Genomic DNA, 26,326 nt, shown 5'->3' with positions numbered 1-26,326 from the left:
TCTTTAATAATTTTGTTGAAGATATTTACTGGAGCTTTAAGTCGGAAATCCCCCTTCTTGTCTGTACCTATTATCCTTAGGTTTGGTCTTCTCATTGTGTTCTGCATTTCATGGACATTTTGTATTAGGATATTTTTGCATTTCCCATTTCCTTTAATTCTTGTGTCCATGTTTTCTATGGTATTTTCTACACCTGAGATTCTCTTTTCTATCCCTTGCATTCTGTTGGCTATGCTTGCATCATTGGCTCCTGACTTCTTTTCTAAGTTTTCTATTTTCAGAGTGGTCTCCTTTTGCGATTTCTTTATTGTTTCTACTTCCATTTTTAGATCCTGGATGGTTTTGTTCAATTCTTTCACCTGATTGGATGTGTTCTCCTGATTGATTTAAGGGAGTTATTTATTTCCTTCTTAAAGCCCTCTACCATCATCATGAGAAGTGAGTTTAGATCCATATCTTGTTTTTCTGGTGTGATGGTATTGCTATGGTGGGAGAGTTTGGTTCTGATGATGCCAAGTAATCTTGGTTTCTTATGCTTGCCCCCTGCCATCTGATTATTTCAAGTGCTTGCTGCCCTCAATATATCTGATTGGAGCCTGTCTTTCTTGCAATCCCAGTTGATTCAGGATTCCTCAGAGTCTAGCTTACTCTGTGATCCTGTGATTTCGGGATCCTGTGAACCTGAGATTCTGGGTGTGTCAGAGTTTTTGGCAATCAAGCTTCCTCTGAGATCCCGAGATCCTGGTGTGACCAAGCTTCTGGTATCCTGGGATCCTGGAATCCTAAGATCCTGGGCATGTTACAGTGCCTGTAAGTGGTGTCTCCTCTTGGGACTGTGGGGCTCTCTGGTGTGTTCAAAACCAAGGTATACCAGCACTGATCAGAAGGAACCAGAGCTGCTGGTCAGGGAGTGGTCCTGTGTCCTTGCTCCTGCTGTCACAGACCCTTCAGGTTTGGTTTGGAACAGATGTTGTGTTCCACTCACCAGTGATCCTAAGATCCTGGCCATACTAGGGTGCCTGTGGTGTTGGGAGTCCTCTGGGGAATGTGGGACTGTCTGATGAGTTCATGCCCAACATGTCCCAGAGCTGGTGCTAACTGGAAGTTTCTGCTTCTTTTTCTTCTCCATCATCAGGTATGTACTTAAGATATTATTAGAACATGATATTTCCAGGTTTTTCTTTTCTTTCTTTTTCTTTTCTCTTTGTTTAAATGTAGGCATTTAGTGTTATGAGCTTTCCTCTTAGCACTCCTTTCATTGTGTCCCATATGTTTGGATATGTTGTGTCTTCATTTTCACTGAATTTGGGCGAGTCTTTTATTTTTCCCCATGTGAGAGTGGTTTATTGTGCAGAAGTAGAGGGGCGACAAAGCGGGTAGAAGGGCAGAGAAGAGGAACAAAGAGAAAGAGGAGAGGGACAAAAATGAAAAGAAAAAGAAGACAAGTCTTTAATTTCCTTTTTTATTTCTTCCTTGACCAAGTGATCATTGAGTAGAGAGTTCTTCACTTTCAATGAATATTTGGGATTTCTCATCTTTCTGTTGTTAGAGTCTAGCCTTAATCCATGGGGATCTAATATGTTTCAAGTGTTTAGTTCATTCTTCTTGGATCTGTTGAGGTTTGCTTTCTGCCTGATTATAACACCAATTTTGGAGAAGGTTCCACAAAGTGCTGGGATTAAAAATATTCTTGTGTGATTTTGGTGAAAGTTTCTGTAGATGCCTGTTAGATCCATTTGATTCCTATCATCTGTTAATTTCATGATTTCCGTGTTTAATTTCAGTCTTGATGACTTTTCCATTCATGAGATTGGGGTGTTGAAGTCTCCCACTATTGATTTGTGGGGTTTGATGTGGGATTTAAACTTTAGCGGTGTTTGTTTTTCACATGTGGGTACTCATGTGTTTGGGGCATATCTGTTCAGAATTGAGATATCTACTTGGTAGATTTTTTCCCCATTCATTAGTGTGAAGTGCCTTTCTCTGACACTCTGATTAGTTTTGGTTGAAAGTCTATTTTATTATATACTATATTGGAAACTCCAGCTCTCTTTTTATGTATGTTTGTATGCAAAGCTTTGTTCCAGCCCTTTCCTCTGAGGTAATAGCTGCCTTTATTACTGAGATTTGTTTCTTGTATGCAGCAGAATGATGGATCTCTTTTTGAATCACTTCTTTTAGCCTCTGTTTTCTTATTGAGGAAATAAGTCCATTGATGTTGAGACATATTAATAACCAGTTATTATTTCCTGTTATACTGATGATGGTGCTGGTAGTGTTTGTGTAGTTGTATGGGCTTCCCTTGTTTTTTCTGGCATGTAATTATTTATTTTCTGTGTGTACTTGAATGTATTTATCCTCCTTGCTTTAGAGATTTTCTTCTTGTATTTTTTATAGGACTGGATTTCTGGATAACTATTGTTTGGATTTGAATTTGTCTTCAAATATCTTGTTTCCTCTGTCTATGGTGATTGAGAGTTTTGCTGGGGAGAATAGTCTAGGTAGGCTTTTTTGAGACATTGTAAGGTACCTGACCATGCCCTTGTACAGATTTTAGAGTGTCTCTTGAGAAGTTTTAGTGTGAATCTGATAGGTCTGGGTCTTGCACGTGAGAACCTTCCTCTTATTCTATTGCTCCTTTTCTTAGGTTAGGTCTTTTAATGGTATCCCAGATTTCCAGGATAATTTGTGTCAGGAAATTTTTTGATTTAACATTTTCTTTGACTGATTTTTTTCTTCCTTTTTGTTAGATTTAATTTTACTTGCAATTCATATTTTTACACTCCATATTCCATTCTCTGCCCCTCCCCATCCACCCTCTGACTGCTCCTCATCACACACCTCTTCCCCACCCCACCCCATCTCCACGTGAATAACCCCATTCCCCAGCTCATCTGACCTCTATACTCTTGGGGGCATCCAGTCTCTTGAGGGTTCGATGCATCATATGTGAATGAACAAAGACCCAAAAGTCCTCTAGTATATGTGTGTTGAGGGCCTCATATCAGTTGGTGTATGCTGTCTGATTGGTGGTCCAGTGTTTGAAAGATCTCATGGGTCCAGATTAATTAAGACTGCTGGTCCTCCTACAGAATTGCCCTTCTCCTCAGCTTCTTTTAGCCTTCCCTAATTCAACAACAGGGGCCAGCTGCTTATGTCCAATGGTTGACTGCAAATATCTGCATCAGACTCTTTCAGCTGCTTGCTGGGTCTTTCACAGGGCAGTCATGATAGATCCCTTTTTATGAGTATTCTATAGCCTCAGTAAAAGGGTCAGGCCTTGGGACCGCTGTTTGAGCTGAATCACACTTTGGGCCTGTTGCTGGAACTTCTTTTGCTCAGGCTCCTCTCCATTTCCATCCCTGCTACTCTTTCAGACAGAGACCTTTAGGGGTCAGAGGTGTGAATATGGGATGGGATTTATTTCTTCTATTATATTTTCTATGTCTGAGATTTTTTCTTCCATTACCTGTATTCTGTTGGTTCTGTTTTTAATCTGTTGTTCCTCTTCTCTTCCTTGGTTTTCTACCTCCAGGATTCCAACAGTTTGTGTTTTCCTTATATCTCCACTTTCACATCTTGTAGAGTTTTATTTATTTCTTTCACTTGTCTAGTAGTATTTCCCTGTATGTTTTTAGAGGATTTTGTTGTTGTTGTTCCGTCTTTAAAGACCTCCACCTGTTGCGTTAGATTTTCATATATTTCTTTATGGTATTTATTCATTTCTTATATAAAGGCCTCTACCATTTCTATAAGATTGAATCAAAGGTAATTTTCTTGTCTTTCAGAAGTGGTAAGCTATCCAGGACTTGCTGTAGAAGGGTATTTGTGCTCTCAAGGTGTCAAGTTAGCCTGGCTTTTGTTAATTATGTTCTTTTGATGGCTGCTATCCATTAGTATGACTTTGTTCCCTTGATGTATCTTTTATAGTAGGTATTGGGGGGCTTAAACTCAGTAGTACTGGTATGGTAGGCCTCTGATTGATATTCTTGGATTGTATGGTTCCAGATCTGCAGGTCTGTGTGGTTAAGTAGCTGCAGATCTATTGAAGGTGTACAGAGAGAATGGGGGAGTAATGATGTTCCACTGGGATAACAGGCTGCTCAAAGCAGCTGAGCTTGCTCCAGCAGATTCAAAAAGCAGGGGAGATGAATGGGAGAAAGGAATCTTACCTGTATGCTTGAGGCTCAGCAGATACAAAGGAGGTGGGCAGACAGGTGGCAGGAGAATGGAGGTCCAGCTGGGATATGAGTCTGCTCAGGCAGTTTAGACATACTCTTTGTCCTATTGATTTTTGCTTGTATGTGTGGTTTCTGACTTTGTGAATGTGTGTGTGTATACTTTTTGGTCTGCTTTGTTGCTTACCTTTCACAAAGAAATAGAAGGAAAAGGCATGGAGTTGGGTCTGTAGGGAGGGGATAAGACCTTGGAAAATTTGAGGGTGGTTAAAATTAGGACCAGTTTTCAGTGCTTTTTATTAAAAATAAAAATGTGTATCATATATCATTGTTAGACACTGAAATTATAAATAGTATAAACATGTTAAGTTTTCTAAAACTTTCTGTATATCTGTGATAACTAAAATGGTTTATTCAATATGATACCAATATAATAAAAAAGTATATGACTGATGGGAAAAACAAATCACCTTTGAATTGTTTGAACTAATTACACAAATTTAAACTTGAATTAATTATGGTGGGTATTCTCTGAAATATTTTTACTGATAAAAGATTGTTTAACGGGAAATTCCTCTTCTTCTTAAAGCAATTGTTAAAATATAATTTTGGGAGCCATTTAGGAAACGTATGAGACATGGCATATTTTCCTCTGCAGTGTTTCCAGCATTCAGCTGAAGACACAGCCCACCAAGTCCTGGGCTGTCACTGAGAAAAGGACGACCAGACCTTCACAAGTCCACACTGACAACACATTTGCCTCAGTGAGAACTTGTGACAGGAGTCTTCAAAGTGATCTTGGATTCAACAGAGTAGGAACACATGTTGAGGACAACAATTTAAGTCCATTTTCGAGGAGGAAAGCTTGGTGGGATATCTTAACAAGGTTAGTTCTGGTTTTGCCTCTCTACAGTGTTTCAGGTTTTTGATAGTATTCTATTTTAATTTTGATGAACAACTGAATTGGATAGGTGACTCAAAAATTCTCATTTTGTAGACATGCCCCTTTGTTAACCTGAGTCAGTAAATAGAACAAAATTAGTATATATTACATTTCTTTCCAAGTGGCATCGGAATTAGATTTTAGAGTTTGTTGAGAAGACAGAGTGGGGAGAGGTTCTTGCCAGCATTTAACAATAATTGTAGCTCCATGGTCCCCGTGTCATGTGAGGAGTGAATCTCTTCAGTGTTGTCCTCTGGATATGACAGGGGAGGTGTGACATGCACCTTTAGATAAATCAAAGTATATTTTAATCACATGCAGTTTTAGCTTGAGGTGACACTATTTTGTCTAGACCCTAAGGTTTTAGTGGTTTTATGAACAATTTCTTGGGTTAATATCTATCATTTTCAGTTAATTATTAAAATTAAACTTTCTTTTTTTTATTATAGAGTGGGTTCTTATTTTTTATTAGCTATTTTCTTCATTTACATTTCAAATGCTATCCCAAAACTTCCCTATACACTCGCCCTGTCCTGCTCCCCAACCCACTCACTCCCACTTCTTGGCTGTGGCATTCCTTTCTACTGGGGTTTATAAAGTTTGCTAGAGAATGGGGACTATCTTCCTAATGATGGCTGAATAGACCATCTTCTGCTACATATGCAGCTAGAGATATGAGCTCTGGGGGTCCTGATTAGACCATATCATTGTTCCACCTATAGGATTGTAGACCCCTTTAGCTCCTTGGGTGCTTCCTCTTGCTCCTCCATTGGGGGTTCTGTATTCCATCCTATAGATGAAAGTTAAACTGGTAACCACATGTGCATAGTTGAATTTAAGATTTGTATGAACACATGAATTAGAATAATTTAAAAATATAAAACTGTGTTTAAAGAACAAATTTGACATATTCTTTTTTTTTTAATTCTTTTTATTTATTTATTTATTTATTTATTTATTTATTTATTTTTTATTACATTGACATATTCTTAAATGAAAGGAATCCCTTGAATTTCACTTTCCTTATACCACTTTAATTCATTTTGTTGATTTTACTGTTTATGGAACCAAGGAAAATTCTGATCTATGTATGTAACTGGAAGAATAGCTGAGTAATTTCTAGAGACACTTTATATGAAAAATTGTACATTTCTTCTTCTTTTTAATTGAAAAATAAATTTATCATGCAGTATATATATTTTTTCTTTTCTTTCTTTATTATATATTTTCTTTATTTACATTTCAAATGTTATCCACTTTCCTAATTTCCCCTCTGAAAATCCCCTATCCCTTCCCCCCTCACCCTCCTTCCCAGCCCACCAACTCCTATTACTGGCCCTGGCATTCCTCTATTCTGGGGCCTAGAGCCTTCATAGGACCAAGGGCCACTCCTCCCATTGATGACCGACTAGGCTATCCTCTGCTACATATATAGCTAGAGCCACAAGTTCCACCATGTGTTTTCTTTGACTGATGGTATAGTTGCAAGGAGGTCTGGTGGTACTGGTTAGTTCATATTGAATTTCCTCCTATGGGGCTTCAGTCCCCTTCAGCTCCCTGTGTATTTCTCTGGGTCCTTCATTGGAGACCTTGTGCTCCATCCAATGGATGACTGTGAACATTCACTTCTGTATTTGCCAAGCACTGGCAGAGTCTCACAGAAGACAGGTATATCAGGCTCCTGTCAGTAGGATCGAATTGGCATCTGCCTAGTGACAGGGTTTCGTGGTTTTTTATGGGGTGGATTCCAAAGTTGGGCTGTCTCTGGATGGTCTCTCCTAGCCAGAGCAATTGGACAACAAAAGGAGATCAAAGAGATAAAATAGGAAAAGAAGAAGTCAAAATATCACTTTTTGCAGATGATATGATAGTATATATAAGAGACCCTAAAAATTCCACCAGAGAACACCTAAACCTGATAAACAGCTTTGGGGAAGGAGCTGGATATAAAAGTAACTCAAACAAGTCAATGGCCTTTCTCTACACAAAAAATAATCAGGCTGAGAAAGAAATTAGGGAAACAAAACCCTTCTCAATAGTCACAAATATTATAAAATACCTTGACGAGACTCTAACTAGGAAGCGAAAGATCTGTATGATAAGAACTTCAAGTCTCTGAAGACAGAAATTAAGAAGATCTCAGAAGATGGAAAGATCTCCCATGCTCATGGATTGGCAGGATCAACATTGTAAAAATGGCTATCTTGCCAAAAGCAATCTACAGATTCAATGCAATCCCCATCAAAATTCCAACTCAATTCTTCAAGGAATTAGAAAGAGCAATCTCCATATTCATCTGGAATAACAAAAAACCTAGGATAGCAAAAACTCTTCTCAAGGATAAAAGTACCTCTGGTGGAATCACCATGCCTGAACTAAAGCTTTACTACAGAGCAATTGTGATAAAAACTGCATGGTACTGGTATAACGACTGAAAAATAGACCAATGGAATAGAATTGAAGTCCCAGAAAGGAACCCACACACCTATGGTCACTTATTCTTCCACAAGGGAGCTAAAACCATCCAGTGGATAAAAGACAGCTTTTTCAACAAAAGTTGCTGTGCACAACTGGTGGTTATCATGTAGAAGAATTCGAATTGATCCATTCCTATCTCCTTGTATTAAGGTCAAATCTAAGTGGATAAAGGAACACCACATAAAACCAAAGACACTGAAACTTATAGAGGAGGTAGTGGGGAAAAACCTCGAAGATATTGGCACATGGGAAAAATTCCTGAATAGTACAGCAATGCCTTGTGCTGTAAGATCTAGAATCAAAAAATGGGACCTCATGAAACTGCAAAACTTCCGTAAGGCAAAATACAACATCAATAAGACAAAAAGGCCACCAACAGATTGGGAAAGGATCTTTTCTTATCCTAAATCAGATAGAGGACTAATATCCAATATATATAAAGAACTCAAGAAGGTGGACTCCAGAAAATCAAATAACCCCAATAAAAATGGGGCTCAGAGCTGAACAAAGAATTGTCAACTGAGAGATACCAAATGGTTGAGAAACACCTGAAAAAATGTTCAGCATCCTTAATCATCAGAGAAATGCAAATCAAAACAACCCTGAGATTCCATCTCACACCAGTCAGAATGGCTAAGATCAAAAGTTCAGATGACACCAGATCCTGGCGAGGATGTGGAGAAAGAGGAACACTCCTCCATTCTTGGTGGGATTGCAAGCTTGTACAAACACTCTGGAAATCATTCTGGCGGTTTCTCAGAAAATTGGTCATGGTATTACTGGAAGACCCTCTCCTGGACATATATCCAGAAGATGTTCCAACTAGTAAGAAAGAAACATGCTCCACTATGTTCACAGCAGCCTTAATTATAATAGCCAGAAGCTGGAAAGGATCCAGTTGCCCCACAAGAGAGGAATGGATAAAAAAAAATGGGGTACATTTACACAATGGTGTACTACTCAGCTATTAAAAGGAATGAATTTATAAAATTCCTAGGTAAATGATTGGACCTGGAGGGCATCATACTGAGTGAGGTAACTCAATCACAAAAGATCTCAAATGATATGTACTCAATGATAAATGGATATTAGCTCAGAAATCAAAAATACCCAAGATATAAGTTACAATTTGCAAATACATGAAACTCAAGAGGAACGAAGACCAAAGTGTGTGGATACTTTGCCCCTTCTTAGAATTGGGAACAAAACACCCATGGAAGAAGTTACAGAGACAATGTTTGGAGCTGAGACAAAAGGATGGACCATCTAGAGACTGCCATATCCAGGGATCCATCCCATAAGCAGCCTCCAAACCCTGACACCATTGCATACACTAGCAAGATTGTGCTGATAGGACCCTGATATAGCTGTCTCTAGTGAGACTACGCAAGGGCCTAGAAAACACAGAAGTGGATGCTCACAGTCAGCTATTGGATGGATCACTGGGCCCCCAATAGAGGGGCTAGAGAAAATACCCAAGGAGCTAAAGGGATCTGCAACCCTATAGGTGGAACAACAGTATGAAGTAACCAGTACCCCGGAGCTCTTGACTCTAGCTGCATATATATCAAAAGATGGCCTACTTGGCCATCAGTGAGTGGAAAGAGAGGCACATTGGAATTGCAAACTTTATATACCCCAGTACAGTGGAATGCCAGTGCCAAAAAGTGGGAGTGTGTTGGTAGAGGGGTAGGGGGGAGGGTATAGGGGACTTTGGGGATAGCATTTCAAATGTAAATGAGGAAAATACCTAATAAAAAAAGAAATTGTTATGGTGGGTATTCTCTGAAATATTTTTACTAGTAAGATTGTTTATAGGGAAATCCTACTTCTTCTTAAAGCAATTGTTAAAATATAATTTTGGGAACCATTTAGGAAACATATGAGACATGGTATATTTTCCTCTGCAGTGTTTCCCGCACTCATCTGAATACACAAGCCACCAAGTCCTGGTCTGTCACTGAGAAAAGGATGACCAGACCTTCACACATCCACACTGACCACACATCTGCCTCGGTGAGAACTTGTGACAGGAGTCTTCAAAGTGATCTTGGATTCGACAGATTAGGAACACATGTTGAGGATGACAATTTAAGTCCATTTTCGAGGAGGAAAGCTTGGTGGGATAGCTTAACAAGGTTAGTTCTGGTTTTGCCTCTCTACAGTGTTTCAGGTTTTTGATAGCATTCTATTTTAAGTTTGATGAACCACTGAATTGGATAGGTGACTCAAAAATTCTCATTTTGCATACATGCTCCTTTCTTAACCTGTGTCATTAAATAGAACAAAATTGGAATATTTTACATTTCTTTACAACTGGCATCTGAATTAGATTTTTAGAGTTTGTTGAGAAGACATATAAGTTACAATTTGCAAAACACATGAAACTCAAGAAGAACGAAGACCAAAGTGTGTGGACACTTTGCCCCTTCATAGAATTGGGAACAAAACACCCATGGAAGGAGTTACAGAGACAAAGTTTGGAGCTGAGACAAAAGGATGGACCATCTAGAGACTGCCATATCCAGGGATCCATCCCATAAGCAGCCTCCAAACCCTGACACCATTGCATACACTAGCAAGATTGTGCTGATAGGACCCTGATATAGCTGTCTCTAGTGAGACTATGCCGGGGCCTAGCAAACACAGAAGTGGATGCTCACAGTCAGCTATTGGATGGATCACTGGGCCCCCAATAGAGGGGCTAGAGAAAATACCCAAGGAGCTAAAGGGATCTGCAACCCTATAGGTGGAACAACAGTATGAAGTAACCAGTACCCGGAGCTCTTGACTCTAGCTGCATATATATCAAAAGATGGCCTAGTTGGCCATCAGTGGAAAGAGAGTCACATGGACTTGCAAACTTTATATACCCCAGTACAGTGGAATGCCAGTGCCAAAAAGTGGGAGTGTGGGGGTAGGGGGTTAGGGGGTAGGGTATAGGGGATTTTGGGGATAGCATTGCAAATGTAAATGAGGAAAATACCTAATAAAAAAAAGAAATTGTTATGGTGGATATTCTCTGAAATGTTTTTACTGGTGAAAGATTGTTTATTGGGAAATCCCACTTCTGAAAGCAATTGTTAAAATATAATTTTGGGAGCCATTTAGGAAACATTGTGATATGACATATTTTCCTCTGCAGTGTTTCCAGCACTCATGTGAAGACACAGCCCACCAACTCCTGGTCTGTTACTGAGAAAAGGATGACCAGACCTTCAGACATCCACACTGACCACACATCTGCCTCAGTGAGAACTTGTGAGAGGAGTCTTCAAAGTGATCTTGGATTCGACAGATTAGGAACTCATGTTGAGGATGACAATTTAAGTCCATTTTCGAGGAGGAAAGCTTGGTGGGATAGCTTAACAAGGTTAGTTCTGGTTTTGCCTCTCTACAGTGTTTCAGGTTTCTGATAGCATTCTATTTTAAGTTTGATGAACCACTGAATTGGATAGGTGACTCAAAAATTCTCATTTTGTATACATGCTCCTTTCTTAACCTGTGTCATTAAATAGAACAAAATTGGAATATTTTACATTTTTTTACAACTGGCATCTGAATTAGATTTTTAGAGTTTGTTGAGAAGACATATAAGTTACAATTTGCAAAACACATGAAACTCAAGAGGAACGAAGACCAAAGTGTGTGGACACTTTGCCCCTTCATAGAATTGGGAACAAAACACCCATGGAAGGAGTTACAGAGACAAAGTTTGGAGCTGAGACAAAAGGATGGACCATCTAGAGACTGCCATATCCAGGGATCCATCCCATAAGCAGCCTCCAAACCCTGACACCATTGCATACACTAGCAAGATTGTGCTGATAGGACCCTGATATAGCTGTCTCTAGTGAGACTACACAAGGGCCTAGAAAACACAGAAGTGGATGCTCACAGTCAGCTATTGGATGGATCACTGGGCCCCCAATAGAGGGGCTAGAGAAAATACCCAAGGAGCTAAAGGGATCTGCAACCCTATAGGTGGAACAACAGTATGAAGTAACCAGTACCCCGGAGCTCTTGACTCTAGCTGCATATATATCAAAAGATGGCCTACTTGGCCATCAGTGAGTGGAAAGAGAGGCACATTGGAATTGCAAACTTTATATACCCCAGTACAGTGGAATGCCAGTGCCAAAAAGTGGGAGTGTGTTGGTAGAGGGGTAGGGGGGAGGGTATAGGGGACTTTGGGGATAGCATTTCAAATGTAAATGAGGAAAATACCTAATAAAAAAAGAAATTGTTATGGTGGGTATTCTCTGAAATATTTTTACTAGTAAGATTGTTTATAGGGAAATCCTACTTCTTCTTAAAGCAATTGTTAAAATATAATTTTGGGAACCATTTAGGAAACATATGAGACATGGTATATTTTCCTCTGCAGTGTTTCCCGCACTCATCTGAATACACAAGCCACCAAGTCCTGGTCTGTCACTGAGAAAAGGATGACCAGACCTTCACACATCCACACTGACCACACATCTGCCTCGGTGAGAACTTGTGACAGGAGTCTTCAAAGTGATCTTGGATTCGACAGATTAGGAACACATGTTGAGGATGACAATTTAAGTCCATTTTCGAGGAGGAAAGCTTGGTGGGATAGCTTAACAAGGTTAGTTCTGGTTTTGCCTCTCTACAGTGTTTCAGGTTTTTGATAGCATTCTATTTTAAGTTTGATGAACCACTGAATTGGATAGGTGACTCAAAAATTCTCATTTTGCATACATGCTCCTTTCTTAACCTGTGTCATTAAATAGAACAAAATTGGAATATTTTACATTTCTTTACAACTGGCATCTGAATTAGATTTTTAGAGTTTGTTGAGAAGACATATAAGTTACAATTTGCAAAACACATGAAACTCAAGAAGAACGAAGACCAAAGTGTGTGGACACTTTGCCCCTTCATAGAATTGGGAACAAAACACCCATGGAAGGAGTTACAGAGACAAAGTTTGGAGCTGAGACAAAAGGATGGACCATCTAGAGACTGCCATATCCAGGGATCCATCCCATAAGCAGCCTCCAAACCCTGACACCATTGCATACACTAGCAAGATTGTGCTGATAGGACCCTGATATAGCTGTCTCTAGTGAGACTATGCCAGGGCCTAGCAAACACAGAAGTGGATGCTCACAGTCAGCTATTGGATGGATCACTGGGCCCCCAATAGAGGGGCTAGAGAAAATACCCAAGGAGCTAAAGGGATCTGCAACCCTATAGGTGGAACAACAGTATGAAGTAACCAGTACCCGGAGCTCTTGACTCTAGCTGCATATATATCAAAAGATGGCCTAGTTGGCCATCAGTGGAAAGAGAGTCACATGGACTTGCAAACTTTATATACCCCAGTACAGTGGAATGCCAGTGCCAAAAAGTGGGAGTGTGGGGGTAGGGGGTTAGGGGGTAGGGTATAGGGGATTTTGGGGATAGCATTGCAAATGTAAATGAGGAAAATACCTAATAAAAAAAAGAAATTGTTATGGTGGATATTCTCTGAAATGTTTTTACTGGTGAAAGATTGTTTATTGGGAAATCCCACTTCTGAAAGCAATTGTTAAAATATAATTTTGGGAGCCATTTAGGAAACATTGTGATATGACATATTTTCCTCTGCAGTGTTTCCAGCACTCATGTGAAGACACAGCCCACCAACTCCTGGTCTGTTACTGAGAAAAGGATGACCAGACCTTCAGACATCCACACTGACCACACATCTGCCTCAGTGAGAACTTGTGAGAGGAGTCTTCAAAGTGATCTTGGATTCGACAGATTAGGAACTCATGTTGAGGATGACAATTTAAGTCCATTTTCGAGGAGGAAAGCTTGGTGGGATAGCTTAACAAGGTTAGTTCTGGTTTTGCCTCTCTACAGTGTTTCAGGTTTCTGATAGCATTCTATTTTAAGTTTGATGAACCACTGAATTGGATAGGTGACTCAAAAATTCTCATTTTGCATACATGCTCCTTTCTTAACCTGTGTCACTAAATAGAACAAAATTGAAATATTTTACATTTTTTTACAACTGGCATCTGAATTAGATTTTTAGAGTTTGTTGAGAAGACACAGTGGGGAGAGCATCTTGGTACCATCTAACAACAATGATTGCTTCATGGACCCCATGTCATGTGAGGAGTGAATCTCTTCAGTGTTGCCCTCTTTATACAACAGGGGAGGTGTGACATGCACCTTTAGATAAATCAAAGTATATTTTAATCATATTCATTTTTAGCTTTAGGTGACACTATTTTGTCTGAGGTTCTAGTGGTTTTATAAACAATCTCTTGTTTTAATGTTTGTCATTTTCAGTTAATTATTGAAAATTAAACTCTTAACCACATGTACATAGTTGAATTTAAGATTTGTATGAACACATGAATTATAAAAATTTAAAAATATAAATATGTGTTTAAAGAACCAATTTGATATATTCTTATATAAATGTAAGCCTTAAAATTTCATTTTTCTTATGCCACTTTATTGCATTTTGCTGATTTTACAGTCTATGGAACCAAGGATAATTCTGAGCTATGTATGTTTGAAAGAATAGCCGAGTATTTTAGAGACACTTTAAAAGTAAAAAAGTACATTTATTCTTGTTTTATTTGAAAAATAAATTGTTCATGCAGTATATTTTTATCATGGTTTTCTCTTCCCTATCTCCTTCCCAATCCTACTCTCCTCTAACCTAGGCAAATCCTCATTTTCTCTCTTTAGAAAACAAATGGTCCACCAAAGAAACAAACATACCAAGATTAAAGAAAGCAAACTGATAAAGTAAAAATACATCGCCCCAGGACCCTAACATCCATGAAAAAAATTACTAGAAACACAGACACCCATGCACACATCTGCATTCGTGCATGTATCCAAAAGCACACAAAACTCATTAATGTTGTTAACGGTTTACATAACTGTAGATGTTACAAAGCAAAGCGTTCACCTCATGCAATTATCTCTCAGTTCGGGATTCTAAAGTGTAACCCAGACAATATTTCAAGTGGAGATGTCCTCCTGGACAGCAGAAGAAACTTTTGATATTATCCACTAATAATGTTAATTTCTCTCCATCCCATTTTGTTTGAAAAATTTCTTAGTCTAGAATTTGCCTAAGACATCACTGCATTTAGCAGCACACAGTAAGTATGCTCTGCCACAGTTTTATTGCAAAGGCACAGTAAATGGGGATTCTATTCATGCTGATAATATAATTGCTGAGATGGTACAATTAGGCAAAGAAAAAAGTGCAATTACATGGATTGTAAATCTGTTGAAGTTTTATTTTTATTGTGTGGCTCTACTACTAAAAGCACTGGTTCACTTCAACCAGTGCTCTTGCCATAGAGTCCTTTCACGGATTCCTTATACACACAACAGCAGGTCATATTTTTGTAGAGAGGCCCTTTGCTTCATATTTTTTTCTTGGCTTTATGTATAAAATGTAAACCACACAGTGGAAAATCTAAAGGTGTCTAGGACAGCATTGCACTGAAATGACATCTTTAAAGGTTTTAATTACATTGTTGTATACTTTAAAAAAGTGAGCTAACGGAGTTTTCATTGTAACTTTTTCATTTTTTTTTGAAGGCAGGGTAATGGTCTAAGCTTTCCAATGGCATAACACTGCTCCACTTCAAACAGACCTTGAATGAACATGCAATTGTTAAATGTTGTAATATAGGCAATTCTCATCAGTCATTACTGCATAATTCAGGTAATGTATCACTTTACAGGGGCATGATGAATTCTGGTATAAACAAAGATTGGATCCAAAATATTTTGAAGGAATATTTCTCTTAATATTTTCAAGGAAAGAGATCTGTGGCACTTGCAGTTTTATTGGATTAGTTATACTATGCTGGACGTCATAAGGAAGGTTGAACATGTCCTTCTGTCCATGTGTAAGGCACAGCTCCATAATGCAATCTCTGCTGCATGCCCTGCATAAGATACTGTGCTGTATTTCATCAAAATCTTATAGTAATGTGCAGCAGCTAGCTGTCTAAGTTGATAGTAAATGATGTGACGTTCAGAGTAGACATGATATACCAGGAACCTGGGCTTGCTAGGGCCCTTAGTGTGCCTCTTTGAATCTCTTCATTGTTAAGTTCTCTCCTATTGGATTTTGTCTAAATCTAAAGAGAAATTATTATAAAAGTTTACAGCTCTGCCTCGTGATATTCTCTTCACCTTCATCAAGCCTCACTGCTTCTGTTAGTATCATAGATGTTTGATCTTTGACTCTTAATTTCTGTGCTGTGATCATTGGCTATGACACTCAAATTCACTTGCAAATGTCAAATTTTGCTTTTCACATTTCTATGTAGCTAAGCTAATTCCTTAGTTGTTATTTTTTAAGTTTTAAGATCCATAATAAAATTCTCCTTAGCATATTTGTGAATTTTATAGCTAATATTGTGAGTTATATTTATATTTATCATGTAGAGTTGTTTTTAATAACTGGAGTTATTTTTTCCTTTGGTTCTGGAATATGTGGATTCCTACAAAATATATCCAAGCTTCTCTGCTGAGTTACTCTTCCTTCTCTGATATCAAGGCTTAATAATGTTCTACAGCTTCATCTAAGGTAAAATTAGCTCATTTCATATTTTGATTAAATAGTACTTCAAACTGGTATATCTTAAATTGTCATGACAATCAATAAGTCCCATTTTGTGCTTGATGGTATAACCAGACTCAGGGTCTCATGGGTCCCCCACAACTGCAGTGATTCACATCCTTGCAAAACATTCATGTATACATTGATACTTTTGTTTGCTTTTGACCAAGGACCTTGTTCAGTGTATTCGCAAACCCACTCACTGTCTTTCAGTTTCAGCCTCCTAATCGTGCTTTGGGATTCGGGATGTTGTTACACAACAAATAATTTTTAAATGAAAATAATTTATTTAATTCTGTGCTTTTTAAATGTCCATTCAGTTTCTCAACTATTATTCTAAATATTTCATTCAAAACTGCCAAGACCCCAATATCCACAAAATTATAAATTGTTTCATAAGGGAATATTGTCTTTGAACAAAATATTGATTTAAACTCCTTATGAACTAACAGCTGGCCGGGTGCATTGTCAATGGAGCACCTGTCAATTCTGAATTTTCAGTCTAATTACTATTCTAGTTCTTGGCCCTAAGGACACATTTGCATGGGACTGACTCTTACCTTAGTTCAATGTTTCATACTCTCTTGCTATTGCTTTATTTCATCTAATCTATAAACCACATAGTTATTTTATCCTGTAGCATATGTAGATAAGCTCTTGGTGGCACAATCCTGTCCCCAGCCATCCAAGGCTGAGGCTAAGAGTTGAGCACTTCAAGCTAGATGCCATGCTGACCAGGGAGACCATACACCTCAAAATGAAAAATATGAGATAAAACGTTATGAATTTGTTGGACATATTTTAATTAATTTTCTTATGTCTCTCACAAAGTTTTTCGTATGTGTTTTCTCATCTGGAACTAATACTTGAGTGTCTCAGTCATCACATTACCTCAATTTTAATTGGAAAAAAAAGAGGATAATTTTTATTCTGATTGGACACTTGGGATTTCTCTTTTTGAGTTAGTATAGTGAGAGTGGGTCTAAAACCTTAAAACTTCATGGTTTTGTTGTGTCCACAGAAACTTCAAAGTGAATGCTTCACCACTAAGCCCAGTTTCTCTTGCTCATTTGTACACAGATTTTAGGCAGACCTCCTTGGGATTTATACATTGTGTTGTGAGTCATCTTTTCTCTCAATAATGATGTATACACATGATCCAAAGCCATGCTTGCGTTGTCATTTTATATAGGGATCTCGACATACTATGTGGGGTAGTCATGAAAACCACCAGGAGACCTGGTCTTCTGTAATTCCCATTGCTACTCCGTGAGTTCTATCAGCTTTGTCAGCTTACATTCATTTGTCTTCATTTTAAGCAAGGAACTTTGCTGACTAATTGAGAATGTTGGTTGAAGGTGAGAAGATGTTGTCTCTAGGAATACTACCTACAGCTTACCTCATGCAATTCAGCACACATGCAGGAGACAAGGAAATTGGGAAGACAAATGGGTTCATTAGGGCAGCCACTCCCCATCCCTATCTCACAACAGAGAGAACTTGAGAGGGGAGGAAAAGGAAGACCTCCTGTTCCCTGGCAGAGGGATAGATCCTTGAGAGTGGATCCTTAAAGAGAAGTCTGAGACAAAGTGAAGTAATCTGGGCTAGGTTAGTATTTTATATTTGTAGACCAGAAGGGCCCAAAGTTCTTCTGCCCCACCCCATATCTTCATTTGCTCTATCACAGGTACCTTTTGTTACTGGTGTTGTTAGACACTTGTTTGTCTCCTGTGTACTCTGTTATAGCTTTAAGTTTGATTTCTAGGAACAAATCACCAAAAAAACAGAAGTTTTAAAATAAATAAGAGGCTGGGTTTATCTCAGATGCAGAAATATGGTTAATTGTATTTTCCCTGACAATTGCCCCTTTTATGATGGTGCATCTTGCCCAACCAAATGAACACTATGCTGCTGTGATTGTGGATGGTTATATATGAATTTACCAAAAAGAAAGGAAAAAGGCATACGTCAAGACACTAAGAAGATGTACTGGGCAAATTCTGCAAGATCATACAACTCTATGAAAGGGGAAATCTTTACTTTTACTAAGTATTTTAGGTTAGTACAAAATAGTATTTTCATATGTGTCTACCATACTTTGTTCTTATACATCCCCCAACACACACTGACTTTCCCCATACACAGAGTAGAGCTCTGAACTAAGCAAAGCCTGCTCCTACTGAGACTAACAACATGACAGCATTAGTGCATCACCATCACCATCACCATCACTGTCACTAAGTACTTATTAACTTACAATCCCTTGGCACTACCCTCTATTCAAATAAAACAACTTGTGGGAAAATTGAAACTTACAATCTGAAAGTGAAGGCATTCAAGGAAACTCATAATGACATTACTAGAGAGGTTGCTATTTATTTAGTTTAAATAATTTTAATTATTTACATTCCAGTAATTGCCCCCACTCACTCTCTTCTCCTACACATCCTCATTCTATTCTTCCTCCCTCATGCCTCTGAGAGGGTACTTTGCCCCTACCAGACCTCCCCTTTTCCTGGAGCCTCAAATCCTTCAAGGGTTCAGCACATCCTTTCCCACTGAGGTTAGACCAGCTACATATGTGCCAAGGGCCTTGGACCACATTTCTGTGCTCCTGGTTGGTGGCTCAGGCTCTGGTATCTTCTGGGGGTCTGGAATAGTTGAGAATGCTGATCTTCATATGTGGCAGCTCTCCCTTCCAGCTTCTTCAATCCTTCCCTAATTAAAACTTAGGGATGCCCAACATTAGTCCAGTTGTTGGGTATAAGTATCTGTTTCTGTGTCAGTCAGCTGCTAGTAGGGCCTCTCAGAAGACAGCCATGCCTGGCTCTTGTCTGTAAGCACATCATAGCATAGTAGTGTCAGGCCGTTCTGGCCTCCCATTAGATGGATCCCAAGTTGAGTTTGTCATTCGATTGCCTTTCCTTCAGTCTTTTCTCCTTTTTTGTCCCTGAAGTTCTTTTAGACAGCAAAATTTCTGGGTCAGAAATTTGAATGTGTGTTAGTAACACTTTCCCTCTACTTGAGTCTCTAACTCCTAGAGATAGCTCTTCAATTTCTCTTTCCCCCAAAGCTAAGGTGACCCCCAATAAATCCTGAGAGTGTATAACCTCCCCGATCTCTTGAACTTTCCACAGGGTCCTCATATTTCCCATTCCCCAAGGCTGTTTGTTTCCATTCATTCCCTTGGACATCTGGGCTTCTCTCCTTTTCTTCCCCCATATCTGATCCTATTTATCCCCCACCTAGATCCCTCCTTCCCCCCCTCTGCATGCTGTGGTTATTTCCTTCCCTCTTCCAAGTGGGATTGAAGCCTCCTTATTTGGGCATTTTTGCTTGTTACAACCTAAGGTCTGTAGGTTGTATCCTAGGTCTTCTGTACTTTTTGGCTAATATCCACTTCTCATTGAGTACATACCATACATGTCCTTTAGGGTCTGAGTTACCTCATCCAGGATGACATTTTCTAGTTACATCCATTTGCCTGCAAAATTCATGATGTCCTCATTGTTAATAACTGAATAATATTCCAATGTGTAAATGAACCACATTTTCTGAATCCATTCTTAGGTTGAGGGACATTTGTGTTGTCTCCAGCCTCTGGCTGTTATAAATAAGGCTACTATGAACATGATAGAATATGTGTCCTTGTGGTATGTTGGGGAGTCCTTTGGGTATATGCCCAAGAGTGGTATAGCTGGGTCATCAGGTAGAACTATTTCCAATTTTCTGAGGAACAGCCAGATTGATTTCCAGAGTGGTTGTACCAGTTTGCCATCCCAGCAGCAATGGAGGAGTGCTCCTCTTTCTCCACATCCTTGCCCACAGTACAGTCACTTGAGTTGTTGATCTTAGCCACTCTGATTGGAATGATGAAGAATCTCAGGGTCATTTTGATTTAAACTTTACTAAGTACAATAGTGATAGTAACTGCATGGTATTGGTATAGAAACAGACAATTCAATCAGTTGAATCAAATTGAAGACCCAGAAGTAAATCCATAGACTTATGATAATGAAACAAGAAAAATATACAGTGGAAAAAAGGAAGCATCTACAATAAATGGTGCTGGTCTAACTGGTAGTCTGTATGTAGGAGAACAAAAATAGATCTACATTTATTACCTTGCACAAAGCTCAAGTACAAGTGGATTAAGTACCCCAACATAAGACCAGATACACTGAGTCTAATAGAAGAGAACATAGGGAAGAGCCTGAAACTCATTGACACAGGGATAAATTTCCAAACAGAACAACAATGGCTCAGGATCTAAGATCAACAATTGATAAATGGGACCTCATGAAACTGAAAAGCTTCTGTAAGGCAAAGACTGCATCAGTAGGACAAATTGGCTTCCTTCAGACTGGGAAAAGATCTTCACTAACTCTATATCCTATAGGAGGCTAATATATAAAATATGTAAAGAACTCAACAAGTTATTTTTATTTTTTTTAATTTTTAATATTTTTTATTACATATTTTCCTCAATTACGTTTCCAATGCTATCCCAAAAGTCCCCCATAGCGCCCCTCACTTCCCTACCCACCCATTCCCATTCTTTTGGCCCTGGCATTCCCCTATATTGGGGCATATAAAGTTTGCAAGTCCAATGGGCCTCTCTTTACATTGATGGCCAACTAGGCAATCTTTCTATACATATGCAGCTAGAGACAAGAGCTCCGGGGTACTGGTTACTTCATCATGTTTTTCCAACTATAGGGTTGCAGATCCCTTTAGCTCCTTGGGTACTTTCTCTAGCTTCTCCATTGGGAACCCTATGATACATCCAATAGCTGACTGTGAGCATCCACTCTGTGTTTGCTAGGCCCCTGCATAGTCTCACAAGAGACAGCTATATTTGGGTCCTTTCAGCAAAATCTTGCTAGTGTATGCAATGGTGTCAGCGTTTAGAAGCTGATTAAGGGATGGATCCCTAGATACGGCAGTCTCTAGATGGTCCATCCTTTCATCACAGCTCCAAACTTTGTCTCTGTAACTCCTTCCATGGGTGTTTTGTTCCCAATTCTATGAAGGGGCACAGTGTCCACATTTTGGTCTTCATTCTTCTTGAGTTTCATGCGTTTAGCAAATTGTATCTTATATCTTGAGTATCCTAAGTTTTGGGCCAATATCCACTTATCAGTGAATACATACTGTGTGAGTTCCTTTGTGATTGTGTTACCTCACCCAAGATGATGCCCTCCAGGTCCATGCATTTGGCTAGGAATTTCATAAATTTATTCTTTTTAATAGCTGAGTAGTACTCCATTGTGTAAATGTACCATAATTTCTGTATCCTTTCCTCTGTTGAGGGACATCTGGGTTCTTTCCAGCTTCTGGCTATTATAAATAGGGCTGCTATGAACATAGTGGAGCATGTGTCCTTTTTACCGGTTGGGATATCTTCTGGATATATGCCCAGGAGAGGTATTGCTGGATCCTCTGGTAGTACTATGTCCAATTTTCTGAGGAACCGCCAGACTGATTTCCAGAGTGGTTGTACAAGCTTGCAATCCCACCAACAATGGAGAAGTGTTCCTCTTTCTCCACATCCTCGCCAGCATCTGCTGTCACCTGAACTTTTGATCTTAGCCATTCTGACTGGTGTGAGGTGGAATCTCAGGGTTGTTTTGATTTGCATTTCCCTGATGATTAAGGATGTTGAACATTTTTTCAGGTGCTTCTCTGCCATTCGGTATTCCTCAGGTGAGAATTCTTTGTTCAGTTCTGAGCCCCATTTTTTAATGGGGTTATTTGACTTTCTGGAGTCCACCTTCTTGAGTTCTTTATATATATTGGATATTAGTCCCTTGTCTGATTTAGGATAGGTGAAGATCCTTTCCCAATCTGTTGGTGGTTTTTTTGTCTTATTGATGGTGTCTTTAGCCTTGCAGAAGCTTTGTAGTTTCAGGAGGTCCCACTTGTCAATTCTCGATTTTACAGCACAAGCCATTACTGTTCTATTTAGGAATTTTTCCCCTGTGCCCATATCTTCAAGGCTTTTCCCCACTTTCTCCTCTATAAGTTTCAGTGTCTCTGGTTTTATGTGAAGTTCCTTGATCCACTTAGACTTGACCTTAGTACAAGGAGATAGGAATGGATCGATTTGCATTCTTCTACATGTTAACAACCAGTTGTGCCAGCACCATTTGTTGAAAATGCTGTCTTTCTTCCACTGGATGTTTTTAGCTCCCTTGTCGAAGATCAAGTGACTGTAGGTGTGTGGGTTCATTTCTGGGTCTTCAATTCTATTCCATTGGTCTATTTGTCTGTCACTATACCAGTACCATGCAGTTTTTATCACAATTGCTCTGTAGTAGAGCTTTAGGTCCGGCATGGTGATTCCACCAGAGGTTCTTTTATCTTTGAGAAGAGTTTTTGCTATCCTAGGTTTTTTGTTATTCCAGATGAATTTGCAGATTGCACTTTCTAATTCGTTGAAGAATTGATTTGGAATTTTGATGGGGATTGCATTGAATCTGTAGATTGCTTTTGGCAAGATAGCCATTTTTACAATGTTGATCCTGCCAATCCATGAGCATGGGAGATCTTTCCATCTTCTGAGATCTTCTATAATTTCTTTCTTCAGAGACTTGAAGTTTTTATTATACAGATCTTTCACTTCCTTAGTTAGAGTCACGCCAAGATATTTTATATTATTTGTGACTATTGAGAAGGGTGTTGTTTCCCTAATTTCTTTCTCAGCCTGTTTATTCTTTGTGTAGAGAAAGGCTATTGATTTGTTTCAGTTAATTTTATATCCAGCTACTTCACCGAAGCTGTTTATCAGGCTTAGGAGTTCTCTGGTGGAATTTTTAGGGTCACTTATATATACTATCATATCATCTGCAAAGAGTGATATTTTGACTTCATCTTTTCCAATTTGTATCCCTTTGATCTCCTTTTGTTGTCGAATTGCTCCGGCTAGGACTTCAAGTACAATGTTGAATAGGTATGGAGAAAGTGGACAGCCTTGTCTAGTCCCTGATTTTAGAGGGATTGCTTCAAGCTTCTCACCATTTACTTTGATGTTGGCTACTGGTTTGCTGTAGATTGCTTTCATCATGTTTAGGTATGGGCCTTGAATTCCTGATCTTTCCAAGACTTTTATCATGAATGGGTGTTGGATCTTGTCAAATGCTTTTTCCGCATCTAACGAGATGACCATGTGGTTTTTGTCTTTGAGTTTGTTTATATAGTGGATTACGTTGATGGATTTCCGTATATTGAACCATCCCTGCATCCCTGGGATGAAACCTACTTGGTCAGGATGGATGATTGTTTTGATGTGTTCTTGGATTCGGTTAGCAAGAACTTTATTGAGGATTTTTGCATCAATATTCATAAGGGATATTGGTCTGAAGTTTTCTATCTTTGTTGGGTCTTTTTGTGGTTTAGGTATCAGAGTAATTGTGGCTTCATAGAATGAGTTGGGTAAAGTACCTTCTGTTTCTATTTTGTGGAATAGTTTGTGAAGAACTGGGATTAGATCTTCTTTGAAGGTCTGATAGAACTCTGCACTAAACCCATCTGGTCCTGGGCTTTTTTTAGTTGGGAGACTATTAATGACTGCTTCTATTTCTTTGGGGGATATAGGGCTGTTTAGATCATTAACCTGATCTTGATTCAAATTTGGTACCTGGTATCTGTCTAGGAACTTCTCCATTTCATCCAGGTTCTCCAGTTTTGTTGAGTATAGCCTTTGGTAGAAGGATCTGATGGTGTTTTGGATGTCTTCAGGATCTGTTGTTATGTCTCCTTTTTCATTTCTGATTTTGTTAATTAGGATGCTTTCCCTGTGCCCTCTAGTGAGTCTGGCTAAGGGTTTATCTATCTTGTTGATTTTCTCAAAGAACCAGCTCCTTGATTGGTTGATTCTTTGAATAGTTTTTCTTGTTTCCACTTGGTTGATTTCGCCCCTGAGTTTGATTATTTCCTGCTGTCTACTCCTCTTGGGCGAATTTGCTTCCTTTTGTTCTAGTGCTTTTAGGTATGTTGTCAAGCTGCTAATGTGTGCTCTCTCTAGTTTCCTTTTGGAGGCACTCAGAGCTATGAGTTTTCCTCTTAGAAATGCTTTCATTGCGTCCCATAAGTTTGGGTATGTTGTGGCTTCATTTTCATTGAACTCTAAAAAGTCCTTAATTTCTTTCTTTATTCCTTCCTTGACCAAGGTATCATTTAGAAGAGTATTGTTCAGTTTCCACGTGAAGGTTGGCTTTCTATTATTTATTTTGTTATTGAAGATCAGCTTTAGTCCATGGTGATCTGATAGGATGCATGGGACAATTTCAATATTTTTGTATCTGTTGAGGCCTGTTTTGTGACCAATTATGTGGTCAATTTTGGAGAAGGTGCCATGAGGTGCTGAGAAGAAGGTATATCCTTTTGTTTTAGGATAGAATGTTCTGTAGATATCTGCCAGATCCATTTGATTCATAATTTCTCTTAGTTTCTCTGTGTCCCTGTTTAGTTTCTGTTTCCATGATCTGTCCATTGGTGAAAGTGGTGTGTTGAAGTCTCCCACTATTATTGTATGAGGTGCAATGTGTGCTTTGAGATTTACTAAAGTTTCTTTAATGAATGTGGCTGCCTTTGTATTTGGAGCATAGATATTCAGGATTGATAGTTCCTCTTGGAGGATTTTACCTTTGATGAGTATGAAGTGTCCCTCCCTGTCGTTTTTAATGACTTTGGGTTGGAAGTCAATCTTATCAGATATTAGAATGGCTACTCCAGCTTGTTTCTTCATACCATTTGCTTGGAAAATTGTTTTCCAGCCTTTCATTCTGAGGTAGTGTCTATCTTTTTCTCTGAGATGAGTTTCCTGTAAGCAGCAAAATGTTGGGTCTTGTTTGTGTAGCCAGTTTGTTAGTCTATGTCTTTTTATCAGGGAGTTGAGTCCATTGATATTAAGAGATATTAAGGAAAAGTAATTGTTGTTTCATGTTATTTTTGTTGTTAAAGTTGGCATTCTGTTCTTGTGGCTGTCTTCTTTTAGGTTTGTTGAGGGATTACCTACTTGTTGTTTCTAGGGCGTGGTTCCTGTCCTTGTATTGGTTTTTTTCTGTTATTATCCTTTGAAGGGCTGGATTTGTGGAGAGATAATGTGTGAATTTGGTTTTGTCGTGGAATACTTTGGTTTCTCCATCTATGTTAATTGAGAGTTTGGCTGGGTATAGTAGCCTGGGCTGGAATTTGTGTTCTTTTAGTGTCTGTATAACATCCGTCCAGGATCTTCTGGCTTTCATAGTCTCTGGTGAAAAATCCGGTGTAATTCTGATAGGCTTGCCTTTATTTGTTACTTGACCTTTTTCCCTTACTGCTTTTAGTATTCTATCTTTTTTTTTTAATTTTTGATATTTTTATTACATATTTTCCTCAATTACATTTCCAATGCTATCCCAAAAGTCCCCCATAGCGCCACCCACTTCCCTACCCACCCATTCCCATTCTTTTGGCCCTGGCATTCCCCTATATTGGGGCATATAGAGTTTGCAAGTCCAATGAGCCTCTCTTTCCATTGATGGCCGACTAGGCCATCTTTAGATACATATGCAGCTAGAGACAAGAGCTCCGGGGTTCTGGTTAGTACATCATGTTGTTCCAACAATAGGGTTGCAGATCCCTTTAGCTCCTTGGTTACTTTCTCTAGCTTCTCCATTGGGAGCCCTGTGATACATCCAATAGCTGACTGTGAACATCCCCTCCTGTGTTTGCTAGGCCCCGGCATCATCTCACAAGAGACAGCTATATTTGGGTCCTTTCAGCAAAATCTTGCTAGTGTATGCAATGGTGTCAGCGTTTAGAAGCTGATTATGGGATGGATCCCTGGATACAGCAGTCTCTAAATGGTCCATCCTTTCATCACAGCTACGAACTTTGTCTCTGTAACTCCTTCCCTGGGTGTTTTGTTCCCAATTCTAAGAAGGTGCACAGTGTCCACACTTTGGTCTTCATTCTTCTTGAGTTTCATGCGTTTAGCAAATTGTATCTTATATCTTGGGTATCCTAAGTTTTGGGCTAATATCCACTTATCAGTGAATACATATTGTATGAGTTCTTTTGTGATTGTGTTACTTCACTCAAGATGATGCCCTCCAGGTC

The 26,326-nt window shown here is 38.9% G+C and overlaps 1 protein-coding gene across 1 annotated transcript in view; it reads left to right on the top strand.

Moving 5' to 3' along the window:
* Positions 1 to 26,326, top strand: part of LOC110308162 (uncharacterized) — a 76,570-nt gene that overhangs the window by 34,091 nt on the left and 16,153 nt on the right. Inside the window, exons 13-18 of the mRNA XM_085828685.1 lie at positions 4,837 to 5,064; positions 9,510 to 9,737; positions 10,745 to 10,972; positions 11,987 to 12,214; positions 13,222 to 13,449; positions 15,190 to 16,189. Of these exons, the coding sequence (XP_085684811.1) occupies positions 4,837 to 5,064; positions 9,510 to 9,737; positions 10,745 to 10,972; positions 11,987 to 12,214; positions 13,222 to 13,449; positions 15,190 to 15,223 (1,174 nt within the window). The 3' untranslated portion in view covers positions 15,224 to 16,189. The remainder of the gene's footprint in view (positions 1 to 4,836; positions 5,065 to 9,509; positions 9,738 to 10,744; positions 10,973 to 11,986; positions 12,215 to 13,221; positions 13,450 to 15,189; positions 16,190 to 26,326) is intronic.

The sequence above is a fragment of the Mus caroli genome, unplaced genomic scaffold (genome assembly GCF_978045245.1).
Source record: "Mus caroli unplaced genomic scaffold, Mus_caroli_1 scaffold_2, whole genome shotgun sequence".
Classification (NCBI taxonomy): Eukaryota; Metazoa; Chordata; class Mammalia; order Rodentia; family Muridae; genus Mus; species Mus caroli.
The sequence above is the reverse complement of the archived record's forward strand: the minus strand, read 5'-3'. Positions and strand labels throughout refer to the sequence as shown.